General features: G+C 41.3%; 2 protein-coding genes and 1 pseudogene across 2 annotated transcripts; 2 read left to right on the top strand and 1 right to left on the bottom strand.

The window, feature by feature from the left end:
- LOC140349123 (alcohol dehydrogenase class-3-like) overlaps positions 1 to 8,644 on the bottom strand; it is a 39,125-nt pseudogene extending 30,481 nt beyond the window's left edge.
- A 152-nt stretch (positions 8,645 to 8,796) lies between these two features.
- On the top strand, positions 8,797 to 14,799 carry gar1 (GAR1 homolog, ribonucleoprotein). The gene is made up of 7 exons (XM_072435365.1): positions 8,797 to 8,872; positions 11,619 to 11,814; positions 12,512 to 12,666; positions 12,767 to 12,826; positions 13,337 to 13,460; positions 13,903 to 14,019; positions 14,449 to 14,799. The coding sequence occupies exons 2-7, from the start codon at positions 11,631 to 11,633 to the stop codon at positions 14,457 to 14,459; spliced, it is 651 nt and encodes a 216-aa protein (XP_072291466.1). The 5' UTR covers positions 8,797 to 8,872; positions 11,619 to 11,630; the 3' UTR covers positions 14,460 to 14,799.
- A 584-nt stretch (positions 14,800 to 15,383) lies between these two features.
- On the top strand, positions 15,384 to 24,518 carry adh5 (alcohol dehydrogenase 5). The gene is made up of 9 exons (XM_072435312.1): positions 15,384 to 15,464; positions 16,309 to 16,410; positions 17,021 to 17,162; positions 17,662 to 17,749; positions 17,986 to 18,205; positions 18,835 to 19,095; positions 20,186 to 20,321; positions 20,840 to 20,978; positions 24,331 to 24,518. The coding sequence occupies exons 1-9, from the start codon at positions 15,447 to 15,449 to the stop codon at positions 24,353 to 24,355; spliced, it is 1,131 nt and encodes a 376-aa protein (XP_072291413.1). The 5' UTR covers positions 15,384 to 15,446; the 3' UTR covers positions 24,356 to 24,518.

The following is a 24,518-nucleotide window of genomic DNA, read 5'->3' as shown; positions in this document are numbered from 1 at the left end:
AAAGTGGGCATGTTTATTTCATATTTTAATAGTTATGTGGGGCACAAGCCAATTTAGAAAATTAACAATTCCCAAATCAAATATTTTCCCGTAAAATAATTAATTAAAAAGTGAATAGTTAGTTAATCTGAAGGTTTGTGAGACTGTAACTGTGACATTGACCCCTTTTCTGGAAATGAATGAACACTTTACCAACTGTGCTTCATAAAGATTTATTGACCAAATAATTAAACAGATGAATATGACGCAGCTATCACACTATACATCGTCATCACATTTACCTTGAGGTAGGTGAGCTGGAAGTCATTTAAAGGAATGATAGAGGATTTTTCGCCGATTTTAGAACTCAAGCGACCGTTAGTCCCTTCTTAAAAAGAGCGCATGAGCACACTCACCCCCACCCTCTTGTTTCCAAGAGGCTGCCTACCATCAAACCTTGTGCGGAAGCACACAACCGCCCCAATGCTACAGGTGCGGTTGTTTATTAGTGCGAACTGATCACATCGCATCTCTCGTCGCCGCAGAGCTCCGTCTCTTCTTTTGTACTGTACACTGAAGGAACTTGCTAAACACACACCTGCATATCAACCACACATGTGCAGCCAGGGAAACGTGCTGCTATCCTGGGAACGAGGCTGCAGGTGTGCAGTAGGATGCAGGGAATGATTGACATGTGGGAGAACTACTCGGCTGTCCACACCACGAGGAAATGAGACTCAGATTGCGTGCCAAAAATCCTCTATTATTCCTTTAAGTATTGCTGTTTAAGCTCCTTATGAACCCTCCTGGTTACTCTGATGTGGTCCTTTAAGCTCTGTATCTACTAGGGCTGCAGCTATCGATTATTTTAGCAATAGATTAATCTATCGATTTTTTCTTCGATTAATCAATGAATCGGTTAATTTTTTTGTACAATCCGTAAACCATTTAAAAGCATATTAAATCGTTTTTTAAATAAACGTTATAGTTCATTGTAATAAACAAATTGAGTTTCTGCCTAAAAAAAACACATTTTATTCTTAATTTCACATAAGTTTGTCCCCAAAACAGCAACATTTCACTTCACCAGTCCAAGTGTTCCGTTTGCATATAAAGAATATATATATATATATATATATATATATATATATATATATATATATATATATATATATATATATATATATATATATATATATATATATATATACGGTCCCCGTTTCAAGGCGCCGCAGACGAGCATGTGGCATGTTTGAAACGTACGAGTGTGACAGGGAAGCAGAATGTGGAGCGGGGGTCCGCGGTGGCGCGGTGAGGACGCGGAGGCTGGGGCGGGCGGCGCGCGGAACTAGTGCTGGTTAGAGCGGTAGCTCGCGGTACCTGCTCTTTCACGCAACAACACCCTTCCCGGTCGCACCTATAATAGATCCATGGGTCACACTCGTGAGTTTAAAACACGCCGCTCTCTCTGTTGTGCTCCAGCTGCTTCAGGAAGAAGCTGCGTGGGAAACAAAAGCGCCACAAGTCGTTCCGTGCACTCCGCGCGCCACAGATTCACGTGTTTTAATAAATAAATATGTAAATTAAACGAAGCATCGAATCAATAAATAATAATCGAAGCTTTTTTGTAATCGAATTATTTGATTAACTCGAATAATCGTTGCAGCCCTAGTATCTACAGTCTGCTCCCGGTGTGGACAACAACACGGAGCGGCCACATGTCTCTGTAAACAGGCACGGAACTACAAGCTTACCCACTAGTCCAAGCCTCGAAATAACGGGCCGGACAAGGTCAATGACCGGCGCAAAAATCAGTTTTGACCGACTCCAAAATCAACGCTCCGGACACAATGACAGACGCAAATTTTTCGCCGTAATATACATTTTTAATAGGCAAAAACAGCGCGGTGAACATGCCCAAAGCGATTCCTATGCACAAACTCGGGCGCGCTATACTACAGACCACGATTATTGCTGTAGTTATACAGCGGAGGAAGGCAGCGGAGCGCATGTGCACGGGCATTTCTATCGCTTAAGTTTCGTTTTGACAGACATGCCGCTTCGCAGTCTTCTCACTTCTCATTGGCAGAGCGGTGTCCGTGATCTAATGTCGATGAAAGCGGGCATCTGATTGGCCGCTGCATTTGGTTGAACTCGGAAATGCCCGGTCTAATTTTGCGCCACAAGTGATATCGAGGTTGGCGGGCGTCAATCTCCTCAGTTCGCAATTCAGTCTTTTTAAAGTTGTTTGCAACAAAAGCTGTAATTTTGCACATTAGGGACAATGTGATGTGGAAGGATCCAAGGGCCCCGCCCCCTTTGGAGTTGTTAGCATCGGGGCAATGTATATATGTTAGTAGTTTATTTTGTAGGCTGTGAAACATTATTATATTGAATTAAACAGTATTAAAAAACCTGTTACCACCCACCTATTTTCGCCCTGTGCACAATGGTTGGACATACCCAAATGGCATTGCTTATTAAAAGAGGATCTTATGTTCCACATGCAAGTGTGATGCATCATTAGAAAGCTTAGGCCTTCTAGTTTCTGCAGATGTGCACATGAACACTGTCAGGGCTTCAGAACTTACACTACAGAGGCCCAAACATAAACAAAACATCCTTTTTTAGTCTCGCCTGAATATTGTCAATTTGTAATGGTCCTGAGCAGGACATACTTCATTGTGTGCATATGCTGTTCACTGTACATGATGTTTATCTTGTTGACAACAACTGTGTAAAGTTTCAGATCTCTAGGAACAGGCATTTTGGTGCTGTTGACCTTTTTGTATCAAAAAGTATATTCGGAACAAGTGATCCAAATATGTGCCAACTGTGCCAAACTGTTACAATTTTAGCTCCTCTATGATCATAAAACATACATTTTGATGTTTTGTAGGCCACTAATAGCAATTATAACTGCTAAAAACAATATATGTGAAAATGTGTAAATATGAGTTTACCCATGAATTTCCCATATAGAGGTTAAAAAAAAATAAAAAATTATAATATTTTTATTTTATTTTTGTATTGATATAATAATACATATATCTAACAAAATGCACATCCAAAAGGCTAATAAACTCAGAAAACGTTATGCGCAAAATCCTGCCGAGAAATCTGGCTCTTTACAGCCTTCCCGGAGCCTTACGCACGAGAATACAGAAGATTCTGTATCAATAAGCCCTTTGTCCCGCCTACCAGGAGAAAGGTCTCCTCATTGGCTACAATAATGTGTCACTCAAAGTCTCCTGCGTGCCTGTTAGCAGAAGCTAAGGGCTAAAAACAAAGATGGACGCACGCTTCGGGAGCGCCGAATTTTTTTCCTCCGGAGGCTGTAGCAAACAAACCCGGTGACAGAAAAAATCGTGGATGGTCTCATTCTGTAGGTAACAGTCTAAGGAAGAGATCGATGTCAAACACTATCGTATAAGTCAAACAGGTAATTTGTTATGGACGGAGAAATGCGCCGGACAAGCGCATTCTCGTCCGGCGAGAAACGAAGAAAAGTTTGTTTACTTGACAATATCTCGAAATCGGATAACTTCAGAAAAAATACAAGTGGATATTTTTTTTCAATGATTCCTTACGGACAGACTGAGCACAAGGATGTACAGAATTAAAGCCGTTTCGTCCGTCATTAACAGCAAACAGGTAGGACATGCGTTTGTAAAAGTTGAGACTTTCTCACAAACTATTGGCAGTTGCTTCTTGGGACATATTATTCAATGTAAATCAATGACATATTCGTTTTGTTGAGAAAATAAGCTTTAAAATGATGTATGGCTTGCTGGTATTGACCACGGAAATAAAAGTGATGATGTAAGAGAATATTTGAGATATAGAAAATGTTCGCCGGCGGACAGGTGGGTGGTAACAGGTTTTTAAACATCATGATCTCTGGTTTATAAGAATTCAGTATTTGTGCTCTTCATATCAAATAACAGATAAAAGTACTTTAAATTGTTTTACATGCTAATAACCAGGTTTAAAACAACATATTTATCTTGTTCTTATGACGCCGCGATGCCGCGCGCGCTTGTGGGCCCCTGAAATTGCTGGGAGCCCCCTAACTTTGAAGATCTATTTCTCAGCCTTTAAATGATAAAGAGACATGTTTATAAAAGTTCATTTTTCATTAATTATGTTATTCTGTTTTCCTTTCCTTAGGACCGATTGAGAATTAGCCATGACAGGTACCAAATGATCGGTACCTGTCATGTTGACAGGGACGTAAAAATAATTATTTCAAGGTTTGTAGTCGCCCAGACTGAGCCAATTGGTTTCCCATCGCATCCACAGAAAGCATGGACTTCACTCGTTTACAAGTACGCACACACTGGTGATTTACTCATTGAAAAGGAATCATTTTTTTCATGCCTTAAATGTAAAAAGAGCCGTGGGCCTGTGAAAGTTGTTGCGTCTTATTTTGCTAATAAAACGTGTTTATTGATGAGCAGAACCATATTAGGGGCAAGGATTTCCAAGGAAACTCTGTTGAGCCTATAAACTAGATCGACTTGGTTGAACTTCATATTAATAATACATTATGTATATTTAATAAAAAGCAGATAATTATTATTATTAGGGGGGGAAATGGACAAAAAGTCAATGTGATTAGTATCGGCCAAAATATCCTGATCAGACTCAGCTAAGACAATAAAAACATGAAAGAGTCCAGAGTCAGGACTAAACATGGAGCTCGGGGACAGGCCTCCTGCTGCTGTTGGTTCAGGACTGAACATGGAGCTCAGGGACAGGCCTCCTGCTGGTTCAGGACTGAACATGGAGCTCAGGGACAGGCCTTTTGCTGGTTCAGGACTGAACATGGAGCTCAGGGGCAGGCCTTTTGCTGGTTCAGGACTGAACATGGAGCGCAGGGACAGGCCTCCTGCTGGTTCAGGACTGAACATGGAGCTCAGGGACAGGCCTCCTGCTGGTTCAGGACTGAACATGGAGCTCAGGAACAGGCCTTTTGCTGGTTCAGGACTGAACATGGAGCTCAGAGACAGGCCTCCTGCATGTTCAGGATTGAACATGGAGCTCAGGGACAGGCCTCCTGCATGTTCAGGACTGAACATGGAGCTCAGGGACAGGCCTCCTGCTCAAATCAACTCAACTCTGAAAGAGTCTTTCTGAAGATGTGAGTCTGGTGTCTACCCTAACAACAGCTGCGCATTTGACTTAAAGGATTTGATCTGCATTCTTCTCTTTTGAAGTCCATCCATTTTCTTCCGGGGCCGGGTTGTGGGGTCAGCAGTACTTTTTATTTTTTCTTGTTTGTAATTCTCATAATTTAACTTATTTCACCCTTATTATTCTGAAAGCACTTTGAAGTACAACAGTTAAAACCACTTATACTCCAAAAAAGGCCACACAACTCAAACTTAAAGGCGGTATGGACGATTTTTCGGTGATTTGAGAACGCAGGCGGAAGTGCGCATGCGCACTCCCCCGTGCGGACCGATACAACACACACGTGCGTAAACACGTGCGTTTGTCTATTAGCGCAACGGAGCGCATCGCATCGCTCGTCTCCCGTAGATTTCTGTCCACTTCTGCGTCAGCTCGAACTGTCTTTCCCCGTCTTCATTTTGCCCCGTACACTGAGGGAACTATATTACGATAGATCCATGCGCTTAGGCACGCGAAAACGTGGGGACGAGCCTGACGCGGCTGCAGGTGAGCGGTAGGTGCGTTTTATGATTGATACGTGGCAGGACAAATGATTTATCCACGCCACGAGGAAATATGCTAAAAAATTTGCTGAAAAAAATCATCCATACCACCTTTAAGGTTGGATATCGCAAACATACATATCCATTGTTTGTTCAACGCTGTTAAAATTTACAGATATAGTGACATTTTTAACAGCACAAATCGTGTACAGAAAGCTTTTACCAATTAATATACAATAAATGTTTAAGAATGGAGAGGGGGGTTTCTCTTGCAGGGACAGCATCATTTAAGACCCTTTGTATTTCCTCTAGTGGACTAAGATGCAATACTGTAAGTGAGTTCAAATATAAGTATAAAATAAACATCTTCATTAGCTACAGGCAGGGCCGGCCCAGCCTATAAGCGAACTAAGCAGCCGCGTAGGGCCCCGAGGCGTTAATAGGGCCCCCAATCTGGCAACCCGTCTTATGCGAAGTGCAAGCGCAGCGTGCGCCACTAGTGTAGTAGCGCTGCTGGCGCGGCAGCGCACACAGCAGTAACATAACGCACAAACCGCATTTATTTGTAATGACAATCTGGCAACCAATACACCAAACCTGCGCTGATTGGGCAACTTCATTGTGCGCGAGCAGAACGAGAGCAAAACATAAACACAACAGTACGTGGTCCTCATGTCCAGAGGAATATATCCCCCCGATGCCGAAAAACGAAAGAAGAAACTTCTTGACGATGTAAAGAAACTGCAAACTCAACAACACTCTCCAGGTATTGAACTTATCTTATAAAGAGACGGTTAATGCTGCTGTTTGAAACAACACGATTCTGTCACGTTTGTTCGCTCAGGCTGGAGGCGACGAGAGCTCTGCCCCGCGCATAATAATTCTGAATGAAAGATAATGAGCTTAACATTTACACCAGCCCGGTAGTGTTAGCTGCAGGTGAGGCGGCGTCTATGCCCCGGGTCACTAATAGGACGGAGATCCGGTCCGGACGAGCGCCGTCTCGTCCAGAACCTCTGACGTGAGACTTTGGAGTGAACAGTGTGCGCCCCTGTCCCGGGCCCCTGAGCAGGGCCCCTGTGCAGCCTCGGTCAGAGATGAGCGGGTTTGAGTTTGCGTCTCTCTCTCTCACATCACCATGTGTGAGATCAATCGTGACTCGTGATGTCTGTTTTACTTCTTAACGTGGAATGAGAGGAATGTAAAGGTTTATGCGTGTAAGGTCCATCAGCCAATCACATCGCAGCATTGTTTCATGCAGGAGTCCAGTGTGTGATGTTCTGATCAGAACAAACATTTATATTGTAATTCACTTTTAATAGAGCAATAAAACATTCAAATTTATTTAAAAAGCATCATTAGACTATTTGTTATAAATTATAATAAATTGATAGTGAAAAATAACCAGACATATTATGATTACGTCTGTTATAGAATAATACTATATATTTTTATATAAAAGTGGCAAAGTTGCAGAAACGCAGTCTCTTCACTATAGCTAGGTTTGGACCTTCACTTCTAGTTCTGTTCATTCTCTGGGAATAACATGTTTGCACTGTTTTATCAGTGTTAATTGTTAATCAAGCAATGCTTATGCCATTTGTTTAATTTAATATAACTTGTTTTGTCACTTTAGCAAGAAGGAACAGTTGGGAGCAGTAAAAGATAAATTAGTAAGGATAACTATTACTTTTACATTTTCAGTTAAAATGAATCAGTTTGACCATAATTATTTTTCATAGCCAATATTGTATTGAGTAATTAAGTACACTAATGTATTAATAACTGGCTTTAATCATTTTCTCCTGGCACAGTTTCATCACATCATCATTTTATAGCATTACAACCTCAACATTTTACTCTTACTTTAGCCGGCTGGACCACATTAAAATGCACCAGAGGACCCAAAAAAGGTCTGAAATCTCTGGGGGAGGGCCCCCAGACCCCCCCTGTTCATTAATTTAAACTGCTAATGTGGCTGTAGACCCTTAACGCCCACAAATACGCCCAAAAACATATCTGGAACGTGTGTTATTTGTACAGGGAGTAGAGGTGATGTCAGCGGAATACCAAGTTGCATTGTGGGATTTAAGTTAGCAATATTTGAGCTTGTGAGGTGTTGAGAATAAACTAACTGGCAAACAGATGCCCTGGAGTTTTGGAGCGCTTTGTTTGCGTTGAAGAAAGTTCCCATATGTGAATTGTTTACTGACAATGGCAATAAAACTGATTCTGATGACGTGGTGAGGGGCCCCCAAATATGTTTTCGCTTAGGGCCCCCTGAAGGCTTGGGCCGGCCCTGGCTACAGGCAAGAAATGAGTGAGGTGTTGTAATTATTATTGATTAAGAAGTTTTCAACTCCATCCCACTCTTTTTTGAACAAAAAATGTTATTTATGTACTTAAAATGTTTCTTTTTGCTGCAATGCAAGTTTTGCATAAACAAGTTCCCTTCCTCTAAAGAAACAACTACATCATACCACTTTTACAATCATTATGTAAAAATCTAAAATATATAAAAAATACACTGATATATATTGATACACCAGCAGCCCACAATATCAACCCAAATTTTGCATCACACAAACAAACAAACAAATAAACAAACACACGCAAACCTTGATGCGCACTTCATGCTCCTTTGGCGGATCCACCTGCACATCTTCAATTCTTAAATGTTTGCCCGGCTCCCACGCCACCGCGGCTTTGCACGTGATCACCTGCGCCAACAAAGACGTTTCATCATGTAAATAACATGTATAACGTATAACAAGCCGGCCATATGTCACAGCGGAAACAACAAAACAAAATGCAAAGTGACACGCGGAACAACTTCTAACATCCAAAATAGCTGATTAACATTAAAAAATATAATAAAAAATGAGACTAACAGCACATACCTTTCCTTCAGTCGACATGTTTACGAAGCTCTATGTAAAAACACCGTTCTTACGGCTTCTCATCCTGTTTATCAAACTTGCTCGGTCTTGTTTTCGTTGAAGGCGGGGCTATGGCATAAGGGCCATGGGCGGGGCTCGTCCGTGGATCTATTATAATATCCGTCCGGTTCACGCTTTACGACAGTGTGTGGTGTGTCCCGTCTGCTACGCGACACTTACCCCGCTTTACGGCGCAGGCAGACACACGTGATTTTCTACAGCGCTGACTCGTGGTGGAAAAAGAAGTAAATAGCTCCCGTTAACGGCTCCTTCACGGTAAGATGTGCGCGTTAAAACATGTGCGCCGCCGTTATAAGGCGGGGCACACGCGAGTATAGTAATGTGAGTGTGATCGCGGTGTGTTTTGATAGTGAAAAAGTGATTGTAACGGAGCAGAAGTGGCTCAATGGCGTTAGCATGTTGCTGTGTGCAGAGCTCGTGCATGCCCGAGGAGTTCTTTCTTTGGGCAGTGATTGTGTTGCCTGATATTTAACATTAACATTTTCACATTTAAAGTGTTTGAGTCGAATTTGAGAAAAAGCAGTGTACAAACATTATACAGCCAGTTTCTTTGTTACCATGTGGTCTTATACTAGTTCTGATAAAACTCACTAAACTACTTTAAATTAGTATCATAATGAGAATCTAGTTTGTATGCTAGTTTTAGTATCGATTAGTATGTGGTTTATACTTTTGTCTTGGGGTGGGCGATATTTTTTACTTCATATCTCAACAGTATCCTCCATTTCATTAAATTAATATTGTTGAAATGCAGTTTTTGTTAATGGATTCATGCATCCAACCACATATCAAAAGTTATTGACGGGGTTTCATTAAATGTTGATATTCCAAGTTATAAATGTATTAATTAAGGAGGTAACGGAGAATCATATCTGAACTTACTGGGCATGTGTTTTCACAGCATATTTTACATCCTGTATAATTTCATACAGTAAGCAACAAGCATTTTGAATGAGGGCATGCAAATATTTATGACCCGACGATCGACGTGGAGCCCTGGGAGCAGATGCCTCGACTAGACATGCAATATTGGGGCCCCTAAAGACATTCACTGCCTAAGTTGATATTCATGTTTGTTGCATTAGATCACACAGTTTGTGAAGCCTCCACAGTAACCATCGTCAGGATTCAGGGTGTTTATTTAAGCATCTATAGCTTATTGGGACTCAAGTTTGCGTATAGACGTCTGTGGACAGTGTTTAAAAACTTACTGATATGATGCATAAGAATTAAATGCAGTATTTTAAGTTATCTGACTTGTTATGGGAATATTCAGTGGTAGTTAGTCCTACTTTGGCGACTAAAGAGCCTTTTTTTGCTTTTGCAGCTCTTTGTCACACATTTACAAAAGGTATAACTTCAGTGTGTTTGTTTTGTACAGTCTCCAAAGTTCAGTATTTCAGGTTTGCCTATGGACTGCAGTCTAATGTTTTCCCCTTTGCACGTGGTTCCCAAGCCGAACAAAACATCACACAGGTTCTGATACCAAGAATACCCACTTTGAACGTTTATAACCCAACTCATTTACTTTTAATCATCTCTTTTTGTAGATGTTTTTTTACTACGACGACATACTCAATAACAGAAAGACGTAATTAAATGTTCTTTACAAATCCAGTTCAAATTATTAAAGGCGCTATGGACGATTTTTCGGCGCTTTGAGAATGCAGGCGGAAGTGCGCATGCGCACTCCCCCGTGCGGACTGATACAACACACACGTGCGTTTGTTTGTTTATTAGCGCAACGGAGCGCATCGCTCTTCTCCCGTAGATTTCTGTCCACTTCTGCGTCAGCTCGAACTGCCTTTCTCCGTCTTCATTTTGCCCCGTACACTGAGGGAACTATATTATGATAGATCCATGCGCTTAGGCACGCGGAAACGTGGGGACGAGCCTGACGCGGCTGCAGGTGAGCGGTAGGTGCGTTTTATGATTGATACGTGGCAGGACAAATGATTTATCCACGCCACGACGAAATATGATAAAAAATTTGCTAGAAAAAAATCGTCCATACCACCTTTTTAAGCTATGGAACAGTATTTCAATAGTCAAACACTGAATGATTGAAGTGATCAAGGACAGAACTGGCTGCAAAAGGGTTTTCTTTTTTTGTCACTTCAGAGTATTTGTATATATATATTATGCTTCCTTAAGGGGCTTCCACACCGCCGCGGCCGAAGCGTCCAGTTTACATTCAAAGTCTATGGTAGACGCGCGTAGTGCGTTATCCGCGGCGTGATTTCTTCGTTTTTGCGGCGCGATTGGTGCGTTTTTTTTTACGTTCTCGCGCTTTGAGCGCGCGTATGAGCTGACGAAAGCGGCTTACGCGACACGTTCAGATATGTTGAGGTCTCTGCAGCAGAAGCGTAGCAGCCGCCGCAGCAGCCAATCAGAACTGACGCTCCTCTACGTATTTCCCCTTGCATTTCCGGTATTCCCCAAGAAGAGCCACTTTTTCCTTGCTCGTCAACAATGGCAGACGAAAGACTAATTGTGGCTGTTTGTGGGAGAAAGGAGCTGTACAATGTATTCACGGTGGAATACAGAGACAGAAACAAACCAAAAACGCGTAAACGACACTCTCGATATCTGCAATTTTTCAATAACAACTCCACTGCTCCTGCGACAACACCTCTACTGTGCATGTGTGCAGAGAGCTCGAGCGCGCCGTACGCGCGCCTGTGTACAGTGGCCGGGGCGTCGAGAGCGCGCGTCCACTGCGTAAACCTTTCAAATGTACACACGCTCAAATTCTGCGTCGTGCGCGTTTAGGCGTCTGCGGTCTGTACGTAGCTTAAATGTACTTGTTAAATGTGAACTAAAAAATGGGTTGCATTAAGCTAGTTGTTCCACATTTATTGCAAGAGAAATGGTGCTTAAGTCATTGTATTGTTTTCTGCATCTACATTTTTTTTTTAAAAAGTGCTTATTATAATTGGTCACATTTTGTACAACTGTAAAATCTGTTCTACATGTCAAACTTGTTTTGTTTCCCTCGCAGGGCACAGCAGACATGTCGTACCGAGGCAGAGGAGGCTTTAACAGAGGTGGAGGAGGAGGAGGGAGAGGTGGAGGAGGCTGGGGGGGGGGAGGGGGTCGTGGGGGAGGCTTTGGCCGAGGGGGTGGCTTCGGCCGAGGGGGAGGCAGGGGTGGCTTCAACAGGCAACAGGACTACGGACCTCCAGAACACGTTGTAGGTGAGATGATGTATCGGTGCTTATATTGATATTTGTCAGTGTTTTTGTCCTCGGTGCAGCTAAATTACATTCTATTCCAAATAAATTTCATGATTGATAATTTAAGCACTTGCTGTTAGGGCTGAAGGGTTGTGGCAAAAAATCTAATTGCAATTTCTTGGACAAACATTCCTATAAGATTTTGTAATTCTTGTTTAAATTGTTGGATTCTATTCACATTTTAAAGAGTCCACATTTTGCTATATGAGCTTTTAACTGTTTAAAACAGTCTTTTGGCATCATTCATTTGCTCGAAGATTATCCTGTATTGTCCTGCAAGTGAGTGTCCAGAAAATTCTTGTTTTCACCTACCACCAGCCACATCCCTGTACTTTTTGTCAATATAAATACTGATAATGCATAATAAGACCAAATATTTGTGTTTTTTACATTATTGAAATAATTGCAGGCGTTGCTAATTGTGTGCAATAAAATTTAAATTATGTTGCAATATAGCTTGCAGTCCTACATGCTATGGATTTAAAATATTGACATTGACGGTTCATGCCATCGGCCTTAACAGCGAGATAAATCAATTGTCTTGAAATGTTCCATATCAGGCCATCCCTAGTTATGAAAGGGGTCTTGGGTTTATTTGATAGCTGGATGTTTTTTATATAGGTAAATATTTAACTTTCCTTTTTGGTTTTCTGGCCAGCGCTGGGTGAGTTCATGCATCCGTGTGAAGATGACATCGTGTGCAAATGTACGACTGATGAAAACAAAGTGCCCTACTTCAACGCCCCGGTGTACCTGGAAAACAAGGAGCAGATCGGCAAGGTGGACGAGATCTTTGGACAGCTGCGAGGTTTTGTATCCTTTGTGCTGTCCCCGACCGCAGCTAATATAGTTATGATGTATTTTATTTTTACAATTCTCATTTAATTCTGTGTTCCTCAACTATTTGGCTCAGTACTTTTCAGTCAAACTTTCAGAAAACATGAAGGCCTCTTCGTTCAAGAAGTTGCAAAAGGTATTTATGTTTACAAGCATTTCAATTAAAATGGGAATCTTGAAGGGCATGTAAAATTATTATTTATTTTACTTTTAACCATGTTATAACATTGTTGTTCAGGCATTATACACGTACCTAGAGTTGCTTCATTCATGCAGGTTTCATTAATCCTGGTTTGTAAATCTATTCCCTCCAAGCTTCAGAAAACACTCAAAATATCAGGGTTTTTTTTGTTTTGTTTTTTTTCCTGTGTAATTTTCTTTTCTACCAGTAGATGTAGCTCAAACCCAATTCCTGTGTGACATGAAGTAAACGTTTTTGTTTATTTCTCTAAAACTCAAGAGTATGTTTAAAGGCCAATAACAGTACAAGTAATGCATAATATGCGCCCTTTAATTGTTGCCCTCATGTAAAGGCTACAATAATTTCCAAGTTTGAAAAGATGTCCTGAATTTGAAACAAATGATGGATTGTTATATATATACTTTTTATTGTATGTTGTTTAATTCGGCATGTTATCTGTTCCAGTTCTACATAGACCCCATGAAGCTGCTCCCCTTGCAGAGGTTCCTGCCCAGGCCTCCAGGAGAGAAGGGCCCACCCAGAGGAGGCCGAGGTGGCAGAGGAGGAGGACGAGGAGGAGGCCGTGGAGGTAAGAAGTTTTAAACATTTGTATACAGTTCTAATGATAAAATGAATGTGATACTGCTTATGCCATCTGAAGTATTTAAAAAGGCAACAAATATTAACTCTGTAGAAGCGGTGCCCAAAATGAGTTATTTATATAATACAAAAGGTTTCTGAGACAATTTCTTATTGAGTTAAACCAGAAAATTGACAGGTTGACTATTGCTGACAGCATTATGGAAAATTGTACACAGTAGAAGAAGACGCGCACATCCATAAAACCTTTAAAGTCTACGTGCTGAGTGCTGAACTTGAAGCAAAATGAAAATACACGCTACAAGCCCTTCTTCAGACTGAAGAAAGGATTGTGGCCCAAAACGTCATGTGGTGTGCTCTAACTGCTGTGAGCATCCTCTTTTGTACGTCAGCTTTATGGACAATGAATGTTTTTTTTTGTCCATCCTCAGGTGGATTTCGCGGAGGACGTGGTGGAGGCGGGCGCGGCGGAGGCTTTGGCGGAGGCAGAGGAGGAGGAGGCGGCGGCTTCAGAGGAAGAGGAGGTGGAGGAGGCAGAGGTTTCCGAGGTGACTTTGATTTACCTTTCAAATTCAAAGCGGTGACGTAACTGGGGCAGCTCAAATTAATTTTACTAAAAGGCATTTTTGTTATAATACTAGAAGCCAATGAGTCTAGTTACTAATAGAAATGATCAGAATAAGTATTTGTTACTTTACCTTTTAAGATATTTCATGCCACAGTACAGTGTAATTGATAGACATTTGGCTCTCTGTCCCCCATGTGAGACTATGACATCATTCTAGAATCTGAAAACAACCAATTATAAAGCCGTTCTAGGTCAATGTTTTTTAATTTACAATGGACAAAATTATTAGGTTATTAAAATGTAAAGTCAATTCAAAGACCCTTGGGGAGGAAAAGCATAATAAATCTCCTTTTTTAAGTAGTAGTATTAGTACTGTGCACAGATCATAATTTGTACACACATTCCACAGGTGGGAGATGATCTTGTCTGCAGAGAGCGTATCATCCCTTTGTCTTGGGACATCACTGAAGACCCCTCCTGTGCCATAGCCTGGACTGTTCCATGTGTGGACTGTGGGACGTTTCCTTTTGTCTGTTTTTGGAGAGCTTTTATTTAAAAGAATGCTGCGTGAAGTTATTTTGTAAAAGGCATGTCTATATTTTGTACAGGTGATCTCATGACAGCTTAGCTTTTACATATATTCATAACTTTGGTGCATTTAAGATGATAGAAACGATACAATGTTTTTTAACACATGATTTGTAATGTCAAAGAAGAAGAATTTGTTTTCGAACGCCTTGAATAAAAGGTGCTTTATATATGTCTGTGTTCATTTGATGTTTTTATCTTTTATATATGGAGAGAAAAGGGTTTTAAAGGGATCAAAACACATTGGATGAACATTGATTTGTGATTTAGTGTTGCAGATCAATTCATACATGCACAAATAATATTTTTACTTCTATCGCCAGTACATGAAATGTCCCAAAGCCACTTTTTAAAGATGCAAACATGTAAATTATGCTTGTTACAGTAAAATGTCCCTATGAAGAGGTAGGGCTTTGAACAAAGTCAGTAGATGGGTTTCTATTATCAAGCAGTTTAAGATCAATATTGCATTTTATAATTAACAAAATGTAAAATGATTATCTCAGTTTTATACTGAGAATCTGAAATGAACCAATGTCTTTTTACTAGCTAATTTATGTCATGCTTTGCCAAAAACGATTATTAAATGAACAAACTATATTTTATCAGTGCCCATTGGTCCATTTTGTAGAAAGAGTATTAATCCAGATTCATTCGTAATTCGTTAATGGTTTAGTTTAAACTTGAGCGGGTTGATTTGTTCCTGTTTCTCCATACGTCAGTTACGTAAGCTTGCTTCCTGGCTGCTCATTGGTGCAGCTGGCGCTTCATTTACGGCCCCGCTCCGCCCCGCCTTCCGCTAGTGCGCAAGCTGCTAACATGGACACAGCTGGAAAGGTAAGCCGCACTTTTTTACTAAATGCTCCAAAAATATGGCTCTGACACATACATGCATGGTTCTACTCGTGCACAAGGCCTACATGAAATGGTTCATGGCTTTTATTTCGGGTTTTATTGCAATAGCGTGACCTACTTTCCAATAGTGTTGGAAAGTTGGCTAGCGGTTCATTGCTCCCATGTTGGCTTTTGGGATTGGCTCCGTATTTTTACAGGCTTTTCTCCAACAATGGAAATAACTTAAGTTTACTCCATTCAATAGTAAAATGGCGTTTTCGTCACTATTGACGGTACACAATGCACTCTAATGTTAACTGGCTTTACATAATATCCTAAACAGGACCCACCTGTGACCCAGAAACTTGACTTGAAATGGTTTAACGTTGATCTCGCAAAGCACATGACAACGGAAGGTGCTAAATCACTTAAACTCTACTAAAAAAAAAACACACACAATTTAATCACTTCCTGATACATTTTTTTAAATATTAAATCAAGTATTCTGTGTTTATGAAGATTAAATAATTCGATCAGATGCGGTTGTGTCATTGATTTGAACAATAACGTCTTCGATTTGTGTAATTGTTTATGCATCCTATTTAGAGATCTGGTTGTTTATTGTGTTTCTAAAAAGGCGGCAGTTTCGGGAGCCGCGGCACGGCCATATAGCCTCATGCCTAACCTTAACCCTGACCCTAACCCCAAGACCCAACCCTAACCCGGCCCGGTCAAATAGCCCATCAGTTTCAGGAGCCGCGGCACAAAATAACATGGCAGTTTCGCGACTCTGTAGACACTCCCTTCTAAAAATGATTAGTAAAACGTGGTTATGTCCTAAAATCAGGTCATCAAGTGTAAGGCTGCTGTGGCCTGGGAAGCAGGGAAGCCTCTGTCCATCGAGGAGGTAGAGGTGGCTCCGCCCAACGCGCATGAAGTCCGCATCAAGGTAATGATTCTTATTTATGAAGTAAGTATTTCACCCGGTAAATTGAGCTGGGCAGTTGTAGCGCAATTTGTTCTGCTCAATATGTGATAAGCGTCTAATGTTCCTATAAATATTTATATTCTGAACCTGGTTAGCAACTAGACACCTGTTTTTGATCAATCATAATGAGCAATATGAAGAGTCCATATAAGAGGGCATTTTTTTTTTTTTTTTTTATAGAATCCAACACACATATATTCATAAAACATCTACACAGAGCTGGCCTTTACAGCTGCTGTGACCAGGCTTTGTTTGCTTAGAATCAGCTGAGTGCTGCAGCTCCTCATTGGTTCTGTGAAAATCCTGGGTGTAATCTGATGTTGTCCATGGTGTTCTCCTGGCAAAATGATAAAAGTGTAAATTTTGTCAAAACGTTAAACTTTCTGAATGTTGAATTCTTTGTCCTCCCTCGATGGAGACTTTTGCTTTCACTAGAAAAGCAAATGGATGCTCTTAGTGCACTGCCACAGGGAAGCCTTGCAGAGCCTCAGTCGGCTCCACAGCTGGAGTATGACTGGGCACAAAAAGATAACGTTACATGATTAATCCCTCTACCTTTTGTGCCCCTCAGCTTTTTGCCACAGGAGTGTGCCACACTGATGCTTACACCCTGAGTGGCAGTGACCCTGAGGGGCTGTTCCCGGTGATCTTGGGCCATGAGGGGGCCGGGACTGTGGAGAGTGTGGGGGAAGGCGTCACCAAGTTCAAACCTGGTAATACATGTTATCATGTGTTATTGCTAAAGGAATAATAGATTTTTTGCCGATTTGAGAACTCAAGCTACTGTTAGTCTCTTTTTAAAAAGTGCGCATGCACACACTCACCCCCAGAACACCCCCAGCGGAACAGCCTCGCTGTGACACAAATGCGTTTATTATTAGCGCGACAGATCGCAACGCATCTCTCGTCTCCGTAGATGTCCGTCTCTTCCGAGCCAGCTCAAACAGTCTTTCTCTGTCGTCATTTTTGTACTGTACACTGAAGGAACTCTCTAAACACACACCGGCATGTGCTGCTATGCTGGGGACAGGCCAGAACGAGCCTGCAGGTGTGCTATAGGTGCGTCCTATGATTGACATGTGAATTAATTACTCGGCTGTCCACGCCACGAGGAAATGAGACTCAGATTTGGCAACAAAAAATCCTTATATTCCTTTAATGTCACTGCTGGATAAATGTAACTAAGTTGGTTTGTTCTGCCCTTTTGCCCAGGTGACACAGTGATCCCCCTGTATGTGCCACAGTGTGGACAATGCAAGTTCTGCAAAAACCCCAAGACCAACCTCTGTCAGAAAATTAGGTACTATTGAATGACATACCATTTGAAAGACATTTTGGTGATTCACTTGACTTGAAGTTCAGTCATGACACTCTTATTAACTTATTTCAAGGCACACCAGTGTTCCCAGTGTGCCACATGTTGAAAATCAATATATGTTTTGAGGAGTCGGGTCACTAGATCGGATATGCCTGGTGTTTCAGATTTATCATACTAAGACTGCCATGGCCTTGTCCTCCTCTTGTGCTGTCCTCCAGAGTGACCCAGGGCCAGGGCCTGATGCCTGATAAGACCTCCAGGTTCAGCTGTAAGGGCAAGCAGCTCTTCCACTTCATGGGCACCAGCACCTTCTCTGAGTACACTGTGGTGGCAGACATCTCTCTGGCCAAAGTCAATGACAAGGCTCCTCTGGACAAAGTGTGTCTGCTGGGCTGTGGCATCTCCACTGGGTACGGGGCGGCCATCAACACTGCCAAGGTGAGGCCTTCTAACTGCTCCTTCTTTGTTACAGTCATGAAGGTAGAAATGTTACAAAAATACAAGTAAAAACACACTGGTCTCTCAAGACATTGAAAAAGAAAAATACACAGTAATTTCTTCTTGGGGAATGGGTTGTCCATTTTGCCAGTGCAGCCTGTAGATTTACTGCACGACGTATTAGACATGGAGCTCAACAGTCAGCGCCCACCCCTTGGTTGTATGTATTTATTTTCAGTGAAATTCAATCAAAATGTGATTGAGTGTGACAGAAATCTGAAATGGATTATCCTTAAAGCCACACCTCCTAAAATATTTGTTATCATAAAAGAGATTTGTCAAGACCATTGTCTTGACCAAAACCCCCAATTTTCCAGTATGCTGTTCAAGTCACCCATCATGTTTTATTATGGATTAGTTATATTGTAGTAAAATTAAATAGGAAATTGGTCACATTCTAGTTATGAGACCTGAAGACTACTGTATGTAATGTCATTACCTTTACTTATTTGCCCATGTTTAATTGTGTTTTGTTAGCCTTATCAGAGACTGTCATTTGCACACAGGATTATTTACTCATTCTACATCATGTCCCAGCGTTGATGTCCGTCCTTCCTTTTCCTCCTCAGGTCGAGCCAGGCTCCACCTGTGCTGTATTTGGTCTGGGGGCCGTGGGGCTGGCTGTGATCATGGGCTGCAAGGCTGCCGGGGCCACCAGGATCATCGGGGTGGACATCAACCCTGCCAAGTTTGACAAGGCCAAGGAGTTTGGAGCCACCGAGTGCGTCAACTCCAAAGAGCACAGCAAGCCCATCCAGGAAGTGCTGGTGGAGATGACCGACGGAGGCGTGGACTACTCCTTTGAGTGCATCGGCAATGTGCACATCATGGTGAGACGCCAGGGGAAATGAGAGGTGAAGGCAGAGGTGGTAGAGTAGCTGAAAACTCTATTCACGTTACTGCAAAATAATATAAGCATATAATTTTATTATTAATTAAAAGGTAATGGTCCAAGAAATTTCTGAAATTATGCACAAAATCTGGTATTTTTAATGGCTATACATAAATTAGAAAAGCTAAATCATATCTGAAGTAGCGGTGCAAGAAACGCAAATGTTCACATTTTATTTTGTCAACATACAGCTTTTGTCATTTTACAATTACTGGCAAGCGGAACCAAAACATTTACTCAAATTAGAGTACTGTTACTTTTGAACTAATGATTACTAGTAAAGGTTTCGTGTCTAAAAAACGTCTAGTACTTTTTTACTTTTTGTAAATGTAAACTAAGTTTTAGCCACCTCTGGTCATAGGTGAAGTTTTTAACAGCAACAACTGTCAAAATTAACTCAAAGTTATGCAATTAAATCATTGAAAAAGTATGCATTGGGCTTAACTGACAGAACACATCACAGCTGTCTCTACTCTCCCCTCTGTCCTTGATTACTCTGTGAGCTGATTTACCCGTGTCTGTCTTCACATCTGGTTCATCTGCTCCTGAGCTTGTGCTTAGCAAGTGAGTGTTGCGTTGTAACATGAGATATTTACACAGAAATATTGTTCACGGCAGTGATGCATGGGTTGTCTTCTGACCCGTGGGTCAGGTCAGCCCAAGAAAGTCTCATTTCAATGCCGCATGTTCTAAACTGCAGAAAATGCCGCCTGTCCGCGCTCCACATGTTTTTGCGTTCAGCCATGTCCAGATTCAATTCCTCATTTTAGTAATTTCTCTGAATATGAGTAATAGAATAATCACATTCTAGTACGGATCCTTAAGAACCTCATCAACGCTGTGTTTCAGAATCTTGACCAGGCTTTTAGGCAGCATTAACACAACATATTTGCACCGGTTTTTGTTTGTTGTGGATGAGCCCAGTAATTGGATATTACTACGTTAAAGCAAGCAGCACATGCCACATGAACAAAACCCCCTGAATGTCTTGTTGTACGTGTGAGATTGAATGGAGCTTGTGCTTTCAGAGAGCGGCCCTGGAGTCATGCCACAAAGGCTGGGGAGAGAGTGTGATCATCGGTGTGGCAGGATCAGGACAGGAGATCTCTACCAGACCATTCCAGCTGGTCACAGGCCGCGTGTGGAAAGGAACTGCCTTTGGAGGTACTCTACAAGCCTTACAAGTACCACCTCAGCTTATTTTTCAATCTTTTTTTAAATTGGACTTCTAGTATTAAAGGCGCAGTACCTGATTTTTATCATCTTGAAAAACATGAAAAGAAACTTGTGTGGTGGTATGGCTCTTTGCTGTGTGTGTAAAATCACATGAATTTGCAGGGACTCTGCCCTTTGTGCAGCGCGGTCGCAGAACTTTATTATTATTATTATTATTTATTTTTTTTAATTGAAAATCCTCACAACATTTGTCAGGATGTAAATTAACATTTTTGTTCAACTACTACTCAATTTCAGTCCTTTTTAACCCTGAAACCATTTCAAGTGCTTGTGTGCCCCTGGTAACCCTGGTTGCTGTGGAGTTATTGCATGAGGTTTCTCAATTATGCATACAGAGCAATTGTAAGCATTTTAGAAGGAAAACTAGTACAGAAGGAACACTGAATAATGCCCTACCCTAGGTGATTCTTCTCAAATTGTATTGAATTTTCTGTAACTCTGTTCAGGCTGGAAGAGCGTGGAGAGCGTTCCTAAACTGGTGGAGGATTACCTAAACAAGAAGCTGAAGGTGGACGAGTTTGTCAGCCACTCTCTGCCTTTTGACCAGATCAATCAGGGCTTCGACCTCATGCACTCTGGAAAGAGGTATGGCTCACATATTACATGTCTCAATTTCAGATGTAGGGCTGGAGCTTTTATGACTTTGGAGCATTACAGTGTTTTGGTAAAAATAAACACACAGGAAACAAAAAATGTTCTTATTAAACGTGGCTCAAAGTCCTCTCTACTCCATCAACTATTGTAACTTTCACATTATAAGCCGCTACTTTGTTCCCACGTTTTGAACCCTGCAATCATTATAATGGTGTGGCCAATTTATAGATTTTTCCGCGCTAACGGCCACATGAGGGCACTCTAAGAGGATGCGCAAGTGGGCACCTGCGGCTTATTGACAAGTGCGGTTCATAATAGCCTAAAAATGATGGTAGTAAAAAATAGTTGAACCTTAGTGGCAATTTAGCAATGACAATTGATTGCAACATCAGAAAAAAGAAACATGAGAAACTGGCAAAATACCAAGGGTCCAGAGAGGAGCTGGAGAAGGTGTGGATGGTGAGGGCAAAAAGTCAGAGCACTCTGGACAGTGACCCCCAAACTGGAGGAGAGCGACGGCAGATCCCTAGAAACATCAGACATCTCAGGCCAGAAAGGTGTATCGTGGCTCTTTTTAATAAAGCTTTAAAATAACTTTTGGGGCAATTTTAAATATGATGATCTTGTAAACCCAAATGTGTGTTGTCACTCGTCCTGTAGGAATTGGCTCTTGTCAGAAGGGCCAAAATCGTATACCGGTAATCTTTTTCCATCTGCGGTGGAAATTGGAATGTAAAAATTTAACAAGTTCCAGAGGTGGCAAAAGTACTGAAGTTCAATACTCAAGTAAAAGTACAATTACATCTCTAAAAAGTCAGAACACTGCTGAAGGTTGAATGGACGATTTTTTTGGAGTCTTATTTCCTCGTGGCGTGGACTGCCGATTAGTCCTACCACGTATCAATCATAAAACGCACCTACTGCTCACCTGCAGCCGTGTGCCGCTCGTCCCCACGTTTCCGCGTGTCTAAGCGCGTTGATCTATCATAATATAGTTCCCTCAGTGTATGGGACAAAAATGAAGACGGAGAAAGACAGTTCGAGCTGACTCGGAAGACGGAAATCTACGGGAGACGCGATCCGTCGCGCTAATAAACAAACGCACGTGTGTGTGTATCAGTCCGCACGGGGGAGTGCGCATGCGCACTTCCGGCTGCGTTCTCAAATCGTCCATTGTGCCTTTTAAGTAAAAGTACACCATTGTATATGTATTGTACTCAAAGTAAAAACACAGTTGATCGACTGCATTATGAGCTTTTATAATTGATTGATTAATTACAAATAATGCAACTTAAATCAAGTATTAAAAAGTAATTAGTGTTAAAAATAAGACCCATGTTTTTAATTTTTTTTCTCTACATTTTAGTTTGATGAAGGTTAAATGAAAGGAATTTCTGACTGAAAAGATCCTTCCCCAAAGCTTTTATTTACCGTAGTTGAGGAGAAAAAGAAGGGTTTATGGCCATTGTCAATGAACAAAATTCACAAACATAGGAACTTGTCTTGGTGATTGATTTTTTTTCCCTCTATTACGGTTCTTGTGTTCACACCACGGCCTTAGGTCCAATTGGCTTTTCATATTATTTCTTTCCACAGTTTGAGTGTGTGAGTCAACATTATGCCGTGAGATCAAAAGTGCAATAGAAAAAGGCAAAGTGCAATCCATGATTCAGGTACGCACTGGCTTTGTGAATAGAAAAATGTGCGGATTTAAACAAAAGTAACAAGCCTGTTTTGAACATGTAAGGAGTAGAAAGTACAGATACTGGGGTTAAAAACTAAAGTCACCAGAAATTGTGACACTGAAAAATCGACTTAGTACAGTAACAAATTACAAAAATGTACTTGCCACCTATGATCATGCGGTTGAGCATTGCTGTCCCCTAAGATTGTGCAAATTTTACTGTTCTTTTTTTGCTGCATTTCAAAGCCTTGGTGTTGATCCACTACACCAGGGGTCTCGGTTATATTTTTCAAGAAGCTATGGTTACTAAAACGGGACCAATGCATTAAACACAGGCAATGCAAACTCAGCGTTTTCCAGAAACCTGACTTGACTAGTGCAAAGCAGATCAGGACAAGACCAGGTTTAAACCAAGACTAAACAAACCAAATCTACCAGAAAAACAACATGGATAAACTATAAAGCGGGGCTAAAAGTGGGCCTCACTGAAGCAAGACTATTTTAAAAATGTAATTTGAACATTTTGGTTCAAATGATATACCCTACAGTACTTTGCTATTTAGTGCCTAAGGACAAACGCAGCTGTCACTAGGCCACATGCATAGTATCGTGCATGTTTCTGGAGTTCTCTGACCTGCAGCCCCAGACCACGACATCACCCATTTCACCTTTATTAAAAATAGCCCACAATATGAATATTTAATATCATATATGAAATATATCCAACATAATAAAATGGTCAATGGGGAAAAAGTTCCTGAAAGCACCAAACTGGCAACACCGGATCTGCACCTGAGAATTTTTTTTTTTTTTTTTTTTTTTTTTTTAAATCTTTCCTTTGCCTCCATAGTACGTTCTCTGTATATTAAGCTGTGAAATGATGTGTGTTTTATTACAATCTGACTCATAATCTTGAAGACATTGGCTTATGAACGCGCCTAAAGCAAAGATGCACATGTCCCGGGTCTAGATGACGTGGTCTAGACGTACCTTGCACTCACCCTGGCCTTTCAAACGCCAAAGCCCGGAAAACACACTGTCCTCCGGTGCCACGGCGCGTAATGGTCCACGTTGTCGAGCATACGTCCAAACACTCGGTCCTTACGCATGTTACATTTACACCAAATCATCAATGAAGCCCTTACTTACTGTTATGACTGAACCGGGGCGCCAGATCAAATTGCTTCAGGGTCCGGACTTGGCCTGCGGGTTGCCTTTTGGAGACCCCTATACTAGAGAAATTTCTCTGACATTTCAGGATCATCACAAACCACCATTTTAATGTTTATACGTATTCATATTTAGGGTAAAAGCAATGACCCACCAATGAGATGGTAGCAAGTTCAAATCTCACCAGTGCCTCCTTCACCCCCTTTATCCGCTCCACACAGTAATGTAGGTGTAGGATTGTAATAGTTTTGGTTGCCATGCAAAGCTTCACTTTGGTAACACCTAACCCAAACACCAGTGCCTTATATGAATCTGCTGTGAGTGAGTCTGTCCCAGGGCAGCTGAGGTTAGTTACCATCACAGTGTGGAGTGAATTAATATTGTAATGTAAAAAGCACATTAACATAAAATTGTTAATATTGTGTCATGTTGTTTTCTGAATGGTTTCTTTTCTATGTACACTGACCGTTTCCCTTGTGTGTTTGGCAGCATCCGCACCGTGCTGACCTTCTGATGTGCCTGCATGAACCGCACCAGCCCACTTCACATCCGGCCTTAAACAATCATAGATGGAGCACTTATTTGTCTTTTTGTGAAGACTAACTTTCACTGTTAGATTTGTTTTCTAATCTTAACAAAAAATGTTCAAGAAAAAAGTAAATTAATTTGAAATTACA

Source organism: Eucyclogobius newberryi, unplaced genomic scaffold (genome assembly GCF_026437365.1).
Source record: "Eucyclogobius newberryi isolate DKJ021-1_F unplaced genomic scaffold, fEucNew1.0.hap1 SCAF_11, whole genome shotgun sequence".
Taxonomy (NCBI): domain Eukaryota; kingdom Metazoa; phylum Chordata; class Actinopteri; order Gobiiformes; family Gobiidae; genus Eucyclogobius; species Eucyclogobius newberryi.
This window is presented reverse-complemented; position numbering and strand designations above follow the sequence as displayed.

Bases quoted from the DNA above. Each gene is read 5' to 3' on its own strand.
- gar1 (XM_072435365.1), top strand. From the start codon at position 11,631: ATGTCGTACCGAGGCAGAGGAGGCTTTAACAGAGGTGGAGGAGGAGGA. The intron at 11,815-12,511 runs GTGAGATGATGT...TTTTCTGGCCAG, and splicing joins ACCTCCAGAACACGTTGTAG to CGCTGGGTGAGTTCATGCAT. The intron at 13,461-13,902 runs GTAAGAAGTTTT...GTCCATCCTCAG, and splicing joins ACGAGGAGGAGGCCGTGGAG to GTGGATTTCGCGGAGGACGT.
- adh5 (XM_072435312.1), top strand. The intron at 17,750-17,985 runs GTACTATTGAAT...GCTGTCCTCCAG, and splicing joins AACCTCTGTCAGAAAATTAG to AGTGACCCAGGGCCAGGGCC. The intron at 18,206-18,834 runs GTGAGGCCTTCT...TTTCCTCCTCAG, and splicing joins CGGCCATCAACACTGCCAAG to GTCGAGCCAGGCTCCACCTG.